General features: G+C 48.9%; 1 protein-coding gene across 1 annotated transcript in view; it reads left to right on the top strand.

Moving 5' to 3' along the window:
* Positions 1 to 1,495: 1,495 nt before the first annotated feature.
* The window catches only part of MYO1G (myosin IG), a 508,951-nt gene continuing 498,413 nt past the window's right edge, over positions 1,496 to 12,033 (top strand). The window contains exon 1 of the mRNA XM_063924584.1: positions 1,496 to 1,605. Within this exon, the coding sequence (XP_063780654.1) occupies positions 1,511 to 1,605 (95 nt within the window). The 5' untranslated portion in view covers positions 1,496 to 1,510. The remainder of the gene's footprint in view (positions 1,606 to 12,033) is intronic.

Raw genomic sequence — 12,033 nt, 5'->3', positions numbered from 1 at the left:
TTTTCTGCAGTTACGGATGCACAATTTTTAAATAAAGTATTGCAGTGCATGTGTTACACACTGGTGGTCATTCCGAGTTGTTCGCTCTGTATTTTTCTTCGCATCGCAGCGATTTTCCGCTTATTGCGCATGCGCAATGTCCGCACTGCGACTGCGCCAAGTAAATTTGCTATGCAGATAGGAATTTTACTCACGGCTTTTTCATCGTTCTGGTGATCGTAATGTGATTGACAGGAAGTGGGTGTTTCTGGGCGGAAACTGGGCGTTTTATGGGTGTGTGCGGAAAAACGCTGCCGTTTCTGTGAAAAACGCGGGAGTGGCTGGAGAAACGGAGGAGTGTCTGGGCGAACGCTGGGTGTGTTTGTGACGTCAAACCAGGAACGACAAGCACTGAACTGATCGCAGATACCGAGTAAGTCTGGAGCTACTCAGAAACTGCTAAGAGAGGTCTAACCGCAATATTGCGAATACGTCGGTCGCAATTTTAAGAAGCTAAGATTCACTCCCAGTAGGCGGCGGCTTAGCGTGAGCAACTCTGCTAAAAGCAGCTTGCGAGCGAACAACTCGGAATGAGGGCCACTGTGCGGACACTGGCACCGCTGTGATTGAGACAGACGGTAACGGAAAAGTGATAATCGGTGACAGGGAAGCGGCTGGTACTGCGTGCAGAATCAGTGGGCGTATTGTGGGTGTGTCACTGCAATCGGTTCCAGACGCACGGCCGCAGTCACAGACACTGCACCTGCCGCAAGTTTTGTTGGTGCAACAGATGGTGACGTATAAGGACGCGCCAATCAGTGTTACAGTGTGCACAGGTGCTGACAGTGGGCGTCTCAGTTCTGGCACGTTCGGCCGCGGCGGTGTATACAAGGGGAGGAGTTCGTAACCATTTGCATAAACTCACAGACGGGCGGCCGCCAGTAGACGCTGCGGCGTGTGACTTGGGATCAGGCCCTCTGGCCATTAGAAACACTGCGATGCGCATTATAAAAGTCCTCATTTGTTAACATGTTGTATTCACCGTGGATTCAGCGGCGGCCGCAGGCACGTAAAGCCCTGTATACAGCCATAGCATAGTACCCTCCGACTGATACTAAAAGTGACTCTGTGGGTGGAGATCTGGGCTGTTCCCTCCACTCCCCACCCAAGTGCCTGTGGTCTCCTGGCATCCGGCTGGTAGGTATGAGGTGACTGTAGATGTGATGAACGGTTGTAGGCACATTGGGAATAAGGTATCTGTATGCTCCTGCACAGTGGTCAGTAGTGCCTGTATGGACTGTAGACGTGCGTCATCCTCACAGACCCTGTAATCACCTCTCCCTGTAACTTCCCTCCAGTCGTTCCTCTGACAGCCCCTCTCCCCGCCTGTAACCGCACCAGGAAGTGGCAGACCGGCTCTGAGCCTCGCTGCTGCTGCTGCTGCCTTCCTGTGCACTTGTCACTATTTGTGTCTGATCCTCCGACGAGTCTCATTCTCACCCCAAATCCAGGCTGACGGCCCCCTGGCGGGATGGCGGAGCAGGAGAGCTTGGAGTTTGGCAAAGCAGATTTTGTCCTCCTGGACAATGTGACCATAGAAGACTTCATGGCTAACCTGAAGCATAGGTAGGTGGAAGGGAGCCATCGGGTGTGTGACTTGCAGATTCCTTACTGACAGGTGAGACGTGGGTACTCCCATCTCTCAGAGGTGTCTCTGTGAGGTGCAGAGCGAGCATTCTGCCAATTCGGCCACTCGGGTGGTTGGGTCCATGGGCGGCTACAGCCGGCGTTCAGCCCCGCCTGATCCTGTCACTGGTGGGAGATTACCAGGACAGTTAGGAGTTGAACACATGACAGTTAGGAGCTGATTGGCTGGAACACCGTTTTATCATACGCAATGAGTTTGATCATTCACAGCGAGATTTATCACTCTTTGATAAATGAGCCCCTTATAAAAAGTTCAAAATTAGGTATCATTTATTTTAAAAATGTAAAAACAATTTTTTGTAGGCTTTTATGCTTTCAGAAATAATGTTTTCATCAAAGAGAAACGAAGGTTTATTCTTTCATTATTTGAATCTGTTATCACAGCCGATAGATTGCTGTGGCGCCTTTTCTGACGCAGGTGTACGGGGAAGGCAACGCCGACAGATGTCAGTGACCCTTCACACCGGCTGGTAACCCTGTCCTATGTAATGTCACATTGACCCCGCTGCAAGGCTCCGGGTGGGGATTCTGGCCGCAGCAGTTTCCTGAGACGTAGAATGAACAGGGAAATAACTTTACAATGATCAGGTGTACTGCCGCTTCTGCGCTCCCCGGCCACTTCCTGCTGCACCTCCGATGCCACCCGCCAGGGCGTCTCATACAGGGGGTGCCCTCATGTGCTGACGCAGTCCTGAACAGCCGCACGTAGGCAGCAGAGCTGACACTTTAATTATACACTGTCTATGGCAAAGGGATGTATCCCCTGGATCTCCAGCTGCTGTGGAACTACAAGTCCCAGCATGCCCACATGTAAACCTTGTGAGAGATGCGATGTGTTTAACACACTGATAGGACCCAGTCCTGATGATTGTGCTCATGTTATGCCAGGGGCCAGTGGGGTACACAGCTATCACCGATGTCCCTAATCTGACACAATACAGCCCCCCACTCCCCCCCCCCCCCCCCCCCCCACACACACACACACACACACACACACACACACACACACACACACACACACACACACACACACACACACACACACACAGTGGCTGCACTACAGGTAGGAATACTGTAGCTTGTTCTGATCAAATGGCTTATATATGTAATTCTAGCTATCTGACATTGGAGCTGATTCTGGTGTGGGAGTAAAGCAAAAAAAAAAAAAGCCGGTAACTGAGCACCTGGGTAAAACCATGCTGCACTACAGGGGGCAGATGTAACATGTGCAGAGAGCTAGGTGTGGGAGGGATGTGTCCTAGCTCAGAGCTACATTGCAGTGTGAGAATAAAGCTGCCAGTACGCGTGGGCTACATGCAGAAGCAGCCAGTAACTGAGCACCTGGGTAACACCATGCTGCACTGCAGGGGGGCAGATATAACATGTGCAGAGAGGTGTGGGAGGGACGTGTCCTAGCTCAGAGCTACATTGCAGTGTGAGAATAAAGCTGCCCAGCATGTGTGGGCTACATGCAGAAGCAGCCAGTAACTAACTGAGCACCTGGGTAACACCATGCTGCACTGCAGGGGGGTGGGGGTGGGGGGGTGGCGCAGATGTAACATGTGCAGAGAGTTAGATGTGGGAGGGACGTGTCCTAGCTCAAAGCTACATTGCAGTGTGAGAATAAAGCTGCCCAGCATGTGTGGGCTACATGCAGAAGCAGCCAGTAACTGAGCACCTGGATAACACCATGCTACACTGCAGGGGGCAGATGTAACATGTGCAGAGAGTTAGGTATGTGAGGGACGTGTCCTAGCTCAGAGCTACATTGCAGTGTGAGAATAAAGCTGCCAGTACGCGTGGGCTACATGCAGAAGCAGCCAGTAACTGGGCACCCGGGTAACACCATGCTGCACTGCAGGGGGGCAGATATAACGTGCAGAGAGTTAGGTGTGTGAGGGACGTGTCCTAGCTCAGAGCTACATTTCAGTGTGAGAATAAAGCTGCCAGCATGTGTGGGCTACATGCAGAAGCAGCCAGTAACTGAGCTCCTGGGTAACACCATGCTGCACTGCAGAGGGCAGATGTAACATGTGCAGAGAGTTAGGTGTTGAAGGGGCGTGTCCTAGCTCAGGGCTACATTGCAGTGTGAGAATAAAGCTGCCCAGCATGTGTGGGCTACATGCAGAAGCAGCCAGTAGCTGAGCACCTGGGTAACACCATGCAGCACTGCAGAGGGCAGATGTAACATGTGCAGAGAGTTAGGTGTGGGAGGGGTGTGTCCTAGCTCAGAGCTACATTGCAGTGTGAGAATAAAGCTGCCCAGCATGTGTGGGCTACATGCAGAAGCAGCCAGTAACTGAGCACCTGTGTAACACCATGCTGCACTGCAGGGGAGCAGATATAACATGTGCAGAGAGTTAGGTGTGGGATGGGCATGTCCTAGCTCAGATCTACATTGCAGTGTGAGAATAAAGCTGCCCAGCATGTGTGGGCTACATGCAGAAGCAGCCAGTAACTGAGCACCTGGGTAACACCATGCTGCACTGCAGGGGGGGGGGGGGCAGATGTAACATGTGCAGAGAGTTAGGTGTGTGAGGGACGTGTCCTAGCTCAGAGCTACATTGCAGTGTGAGAATAAAGCTGCCAGTACGCGTGGGCTACATGCAGAAGCAGCCAGTAACTGAGCACCTGGGTAACACCATGCTGCACTGCAGGGGGCAGATGTAACATGTGCAGAGAGTTAGGAGTGGGAGGGGTGTGTCCTAGCTCAGAGCTACATTGCAGTGTGAGAATAAAGCTGCCCAGCACGTATGGGCTACATGCAGAAGCAGCCAGTAACTGAGCACCTGGGTAACACCATGCTGCACTGGAGGGGGGCAGATGTAACATGTGCAGAGAGTTAGGTGTGGGAACAGGGCCGTCTTTTCGTATGGGCTCAATGGGCTCTTGCCCAAGGGCCCCAGAAGTATAAGGGCTCTAGGCTGATAGCTGAGGGTTCACCCTTTCCAGGGGTACCAGATTTTTGAAAATCGGCCATGGGGAACCGGAGATATCCAACTTGAAAGCAGTGGTCCCCATTCAAGCCTATTAATTGCTCTTCCCAGCCGGATATCTCAGATTCTGTCTGACTTGGAGTTTTTCTTTTTTTTTTGCAAATAAAGTTTTATTGAACATTTCAAAAAGAAAAACAACTAAATAGCATCCGGTAACATCAGAGATACAGCATCAAGAAGTACTCAACACCGTGTACATTAAAGAGACCCGTAAAGGGAATATCGCCTTTCCACAAACATATCGTATCTCCAAAAAAAAAAACATTACATGAATTACAACTACTTAAAACAAAAAGGAAGGAATGGAAGAAGGAAAGGAAAGATGGAAAGCAAGAGAAAGAGAAAAAAGCAAGGAGATAAGGAGTAAAGTTACTCTCAGAATAGAGGGATAAAGAGAAAGATAGCGTAGACAAAAAAGATTTAGTGAGGGGGGGGGGGGGGGTTCTCTCTTCCCATCCTAAGGAGCTTTAACTTCTCTTCACTTCTCTTCAGGGGACTACTGGAGATAAAAAGGGGAGGTATCTCTTAAAGAGAAGATTTATAATGGGTTGTCGCTTTATATTCCAGCCATGGGCTCCAAGTAGCAGTGAAGGATGTGTTTCTCACTTCCAGTGACAAAATGAGGCCCTCCATTGCCATATAGTGATCTAAGCGGGCGGCCCACTCTTTCATAGTGGGAGACACTATAGATTTCCAGTGAACTGGGATAACTGCCTTAGAGGCACTCAAAATATGGCGAAGTAGTGATTTCTTGAGTTGATATCTGGGTGTACGCGTAAGATTTAATAACCAAAAACTAGGGCAGAAGGGCAAATCCTCACCGAGAATAATGCTAGCTGTCTCCACCACCCTGTGCCAATATGGTTGAAGGAGAGAGCATTCCCACCATATATGAAGTGGGGTGCCCACTGCTGTCCCGCATCTCCAACATGTGTTGGGTACTCCAGGGTAAATTTTCGCAAGGAGATTTGGGCATCTATACCACCTTGTAAGTACTTTGTAGTGAGTCTCCAAAACCAACACATTGGTAGTTAATGAGAAAGTATTGTTAAAAATATCTTCCCAATCGTCTGTGGTCACCAAGCCCACAAGATCTAATTCCCAATCCTTGACAAATTTAGGTTGGGAGGAAAATCTGTGGTTTAATATCCATTTGTAAAACGTAGAAAGAGTGTGCCTGGGGTATGTGTGGGAGAGACACAGCTGCTCAAACAAAGTCAGTGCTCGTATACCTTTCCCAGAAGAGCAAAAAGTCTTTAGGTAATGTTTAATTTGGAGGTATCTCCAAATTTCTTTATTGGGTAGATTCCATTTAGTTTGCAGTTCGGGAAAAGATATTATGCCAGATGTGTTCAGCAGTTGGCTTGCTCTCAGGATGCCCCTTTCTCGCCATAAACAGAACGACAAGGAGTGGCATCCTGGGGGAAACCCAGGATTCCCAAACAGCGGTGAGAGTGGAGAAGGAGGCGCTGAAACATGAGGAAGGGAGCGTAGGAGACGCCAACACGAAAAGATGGGGCCAGCTAGCGGGTGCAATACCTGGGGGACTTTAGAAAGCCAAGGGGAGTCCGAGCTAAGAGAGGGGAGAGAGGCTAGTTCAATGTCTACCCATTGTTTCCTGTGGAGTTCACGACTCCACTCCATTGCTCTTGTAAGGAGTACTGCATGGTAGTAGGATAAAAAGTGGGGAAGTTGGAGACCTCCCTGGTGTTTCCGTCTAAAGAGAATCTCATGCTTAAATCTGGGTTTTCGTCCTGCCCAGATGTAGTCTCTAATCTTTCGTTGCAGTAAGGTAAACCATGATCGGGGAACAGCGACGGGTAGAGTTTGTAGCAGGTAAAGAATTCTGGGTAAAATATTCATTTTGATAACTGCTATTCTACCTATCCATGACATTTTTTTCCCACCCCATTTGGAGAGGTCAGATTGAAGTTTTGATAAGAGTGGGGGGAAATTCAATTGGTAAATCTGGGAAAGATCCCTATGTAGGATCACCCCTAAATATTTTAATTGTGTTTGGGTGCCATGCAAAGGGCGAGATGGATTGGAGAACTTGGAGGCTCGTCTGATCCAATGTTAAATTCAATGCTGTGGATTTAGATAAATTAATTTTAAAATTGGAGAGAGTTCCAAAACGTTTAAATTCTTTAAGAAGATTGGGTATAGAGGTCAGAGGGTTAGATATCACTGCAAGGAGATCATCAGCAAACAAGGCAAGCTTATACTCCGTCTTTCCCACCTGCATCCCTGTGATGTTAACGTTCTGACGAATGGCCCTCGCAGGGTCTCCATGCAGAGCACAAAAATAAGCGGTGACAAAGGGCAACCCTGACGAGTGCCATTCCGTATCTGGAACGGGTCCGACAATTCTCCATTAATACGAACACGAGCCGCGGGCCCAGAATACAGGGCCCTAATTCTCTGGAAGCCCACTAGGCCCAAGCCCATGTGCTCCAACACCCCCAACAGAAAATCCCAGTCAACTCTATCGAACGCTTTTTCTGCGTCTGTTGAGAGGAGAATGGAAGGAGATTTGCAAGTTGATGCGTAATAAATTAAGTCCAGAACCTTCGTGGTGTTATCCCTGGCCTCACGGCCCGGAACAAAACCCACTTGGTCCGAGTGTACCAGTTTTGGAAGGAGGAGTTTTAGGCGATTCGCCATTAATTTGGCGAAGAGCTTCAAGTCTACATTTAACAGGGAAATGGGCCTATAACTGGAACATTGGGCCAGATCCTTACCCTCCTTATGGATCACTGTAATATGTGCGAGCATAGACTGGGGAGAGAAGGGGGACTGGTCTGAAACCTGATTAAAAGCTCTAAGCATCAAAGGCAACAAAACATCTCCAAATGTCTTATAATAGGCTAAAGAGAAGCCGTCAGGGCCCGGACTCCTACCATTAGGGGTGGTTTTAATAGCTTCTTCAAGCTCTGCCAGAGTGTAGGGGTCCTCGAGTGACTCGACTTCTTCAGGTATAAGTGTGGGGAAATTAATTTCACGCAAGAACTCTGCAATAGAGGCCTTTCGGAAGAGGTCAGGTTCAACTTCAGTAGAACCTCTTAGATTGTATAACTGAGTATAATAATGTCGGAAGGCTGCTGCTATTTCTGTCGTGGTGTGTTGTGTTGTTCCAGTATGCGATTTTACTTTAGATATAAAAGATGCTGCACGTTGAGCCTGGAGAGCCCGCGCCAGCAGCTTCCCAGGTTTATTCCCCCATAGAAAATAACGACTACGGCATTTTCTTGCCTCCAATTTCAATCTATAGGACATAAGCGAGTCTAATTCCTTCCGAGCCAGTAATAAAGGTTGAAGGTTATCATCTGACACGGTGGATTTATGGAGAAGTTCTAAGGCTTGAATTTTTTGTATCAAGGCCTCCCGTGCCGCCATGTGTTGTTTTTTCCTATGGGCGCCCAATTGAATGAGTTAATGAGTTTTCCCCTTATTACACATTTGTGGGCCTCCCAGACTACCACTTTAGAGATCTCCTCCGTGTCGTTAACATCAATATAGTCAGCTATAGCCTCCCTGATCTGCTGTTGGCAATAAGGATCTTGAAGGATCAGCTCGTTTAATCTCCACGTGTAAGAATTCGGGCGGGCAGGGGACAAACGAACCCCCAAAGAGACAGGAGCATGATCAGCCCAGGATATGTTACCCACAGCAGAAGCCTCAGCCAGGTGCAAAAATCTATGCGGGATAAATAAGTAGTCAATCCTAGTGTAAGTGTTGTGAGGGTGTGAATAGAAGGTAAAATCACGAGTAGAGGGGTGTTGTATCCTCCAGACATCAATGAGTTGGAAGTTATGTAGGATCCTCCGGACCCTACGATGGAGTTTATCTGAATACCTAGGGGAGGGGTTGGAGGAGTCCAATCAAGGCTCCAAAGACCAATTTAAGTCCCCGCCAAAGAGCAAAATCCCATTAATATGGGGTTGGGCTAGGGTAAGGACTCTTTCTAAAAAGCCCGGTTGTACCTTGTTCGGGGCATAAACATTAAGAAATGTAAGAGCTCTATTGGCAACAGTGCAATTTATAAGCAGTGCCCTGCCGGGGACAAGTTGATGGCAGACAACATCAGCAAGGGCAACATGTTTGGCAAACAATATCGCTACACCCAAAGTCTTACCATCAGCGTTATTGGAAAAATACCCTGTAGGGAAGTCTCGATTCCTGAGAGAGGGGGCCACCCCCTCTTTAAAGTGGGTTTCCTGCACAAAGGCAACGTCTGCTTTTTCGGCCTTCAATTCTCGCAAGGCCCTTGACCGTCTCTCAGGAATGTTGAGTCCCCGGGCGTTAATAGAAACCACTTTTAATAGCGCCATTTACCTGTTCCAAAAAGAAATAATGAATCTAGTCTCATAGAGGTCCCAGCAGCATAAAATAGGGTTCGGGCATTAGTGAATCCAGGCAATTCTGGAAGGGAAGAGAGAACCAGAAGGAGAAAAGGGGAAAGAGAAGAGGACAGAGGAAGAACAGCAGGACAGAAAAACATGACAATATAGAACAATTGAACAAGTAACCAAGGTAAAGACATAACACCGCTCCCGGTGATACGAGCAATGGGGACGGTGTTCCCATCGATCGATCCGGGACCAAACATTGCGGTGCAAATGGGGCAACAAGGGAGGAACGGATCCACCCCCCGACACGAACCACATCATTGGCATAAAATGAGGAATATATAAAACAAAAAAAACAAAAAAAATGGTAGAACACAATTAGCGACCACAATATTATGGACACGACATATCACAGTAATAGGAACAATACGTTACCCAAACTATGTTAAGGCAGTAGAGCCCATGGCAGAATTGCTAAATCACCACTCTATTTGGGAAATAAAATGTCCAGGTCCCTCGAATAAAATGGGACTATCAAATAGAGAGACGGGGCTTCGGGAAACATCACGCCCTTCGACTGCAAGGTGCCTCAAGGAAGGGAGTCTTCTTGGAGGGACTGTGGCCCCTCCCATAGAGTCTCGGCATAATGATGCAGTCTTCTATGGGCCGATAAATCCTGCGTAGTAAGTAAGAGTTACAAATCAGAGAGTGGGGTAATCAGGTCTTCGCAGCCGAGGAGGAAGATGAAGAGGACGGAAGGGAGCGGTTCCGTTTCTGTGATGCTGAAGGAGATCCCACTGTTTGGAAAGGTGTGTCAACTCAGGGGGGTTGGGGGGGCGAATCCTCGAGCACACGGATTGCCACTCAGGGACCTGCACAGGGTCAATAGATAGGGTGGAGCAGAAGAGGGCGACATCCTCAGGGGTCCGAATCGTGGCAGACCGACCTTCATTGGTAGCTGTAATGCTGAAAGGAAATCCCCATCTGTATTTGATATTGCTTTTACGAAGGGCATCAGTTAAGGGCTTTAATTGACGTCTAGACTGTAGGGTGTGACGAGAAAGATCTTGGAAAACCTGGATAGGTGAGCCATTGAAGTCTAGGTCTCCGGCGTTCCGGAGTTTCCTAATTATCTCGTCTTTTTGGCTATTGTAGTGAAGACGGCAAATAATATCTCTTGGTCGTTCAGACTGCAGGCCTCTGGGACGCAGCGCCCTGTGTGCCCTGTCGAAGACGATGGGGTCGTTTGGGTCGGTTTCCAAGACTGCACCGAAAATCTTGTTAAGGACATCTGGGAAGCTTTGCTGTGGTATGTCCTCTGGCAGAGCCGGCCCTAACCAATTTGATGCCCTAGGCAAGATTTTGGCTGGTGCCCCATAGCACCGCCGCTAGTTCTGCAGGAGATGCCTGGCATGAGTCAGCTGGCAGCTCTGCTAAGGTCGGGCGCCTTTTGTTTATGAAAGTGCATCTTATTTGCATTACTATGTGGATAGGATGCACAAGCAGCTTCTGCTGATTAGTATGATATGCAGCATGCCTATATTCTGTGTGCGACTGCGGCTGTATCTGCATATGAAATGCTACATTACAGTGATTTCCAGGAATACACTGAAACGTAGCATTTCGTATGCAGATACAGCCGCAGTCACGCAAAATCTAGGCATGCCGCATATCATTTTAATCAGCAGAAGCTGCTGGTGCCCCTAAGCATACCAAATGCCCTAGGCATTTGCCTAGTTTGCCTATGCTTAAGGCCGGCTCTGTCCTCTGGGATGCCCCTCACTCGCAGGTTGTTCCTGCGTCCCCTGTTGTCTATATCATCAAGATGGTCGTGCAGGCTCTGAATCTCTTCTGCTTGAAGTCTAATGGTATCCACTAATGCGTGGTGAAAAGCATTGGATTCTTCTCCACTAGTCTCCAATGTTTCGATACGAGAGCCCAGCTGAGTCAGTTCGGACCGAAGTGAGGACACCTCGGAGTGAACCACGTCCCGAAGTTTACTTTCCAAAGATGTGAAGTCCGCCTTAGTGGGCAAGGACTGTAAGAGGTTGAGGACTTTCTGCATATCCTGCTGTCCAGCGGAGCTCCTATCTGGTGGAGTCACCCTGGTTTCAGCTTGCGTCTCCGACCTCTCGGATTGAACAGGAGAGGATGGCGTCGATGGAGTCGACATATCTGTATCTTTCCGGAGATTGAGATACTGCCTAAGGTCTGAGCGGGGGGTAACTTCAGACTGACGGATAGAGGTTTTCACTCCCCTACGTTTCCTGCGACTCATGGGTAACAGGAAGGGGATGGGAGCGTCGGAGCCTGCACGACAAGAGCTGGAGCAGGGGTATTGGGCGGCTCAGTGCCACAGATCACGCATTGACCACTCCCTCGTTCCCATCTCCCATAGCTAGGGGCTGATATTCACAGAGCACTACGTCGCATCCATGTAGAAGAGAGTGTCAGGTGCAGTGATGGGTACAGATATCAAAGAGCATGGTTACGGGCATGTCGGAGTGGTTGCGTTATCGTGTCGGGTCTAGCAGAAGGATGTAGGATCAGCGAAACAAATCTATGGTCGTTTTGTCGGTAGTACGTGTCAGAAGGTGTCAGCCATCACTCCTCGAGAGGGCCTTACATGATTGTTGAAGGAGGCATCTACTCCCGTTAGGGTGGGGATGAGGTGTTCACATGGCAGTGACTACTCCATTGAAGGCAAGTTGTTTCGTTATAATACAAGCAGGTGTGACAGAAGGGAAGGTGAGATTCAGTAAGGACCCACAAGGGGGAGCTTCGGTTCCCTATGTCAGGCAAAGAGTGTGTATTCAGGCTTGTCTCATCCCATACAGCTAGTGAAGTGGCAGGAATTCTGTTCCAACAGCACCTGTCACCAATACTAGAGGTGCTAGCAGTGCAGTGATTCCCCACAGGGCAGCGTTCCTCAGTGTGGGCACCTTTCCAGTAACAAAGATGGCGTCGCTAGGCTCCTGCTCCAAATATCTGAAATCCGGCCA

The sequence above is a fragment of the Pseudophryne corroboree genome, chromosome 5 (assembly GCF_028390025.1).
Source record: "Pseudophryne corroboree isolate aPseCor3 chromosome 5, aPseCor3.hap2, whole genome shotgun sequence".
Taxonomy (NCBI): Eukaryota; Metazoa; Chordata; class Amphibia; order Anura; family Myobatrachidae; genus Pseudophryne; species Pseudophryne corroboree.
This window is presented reverse-complemented; position numbering and strand designations above follow the sequence as displayed.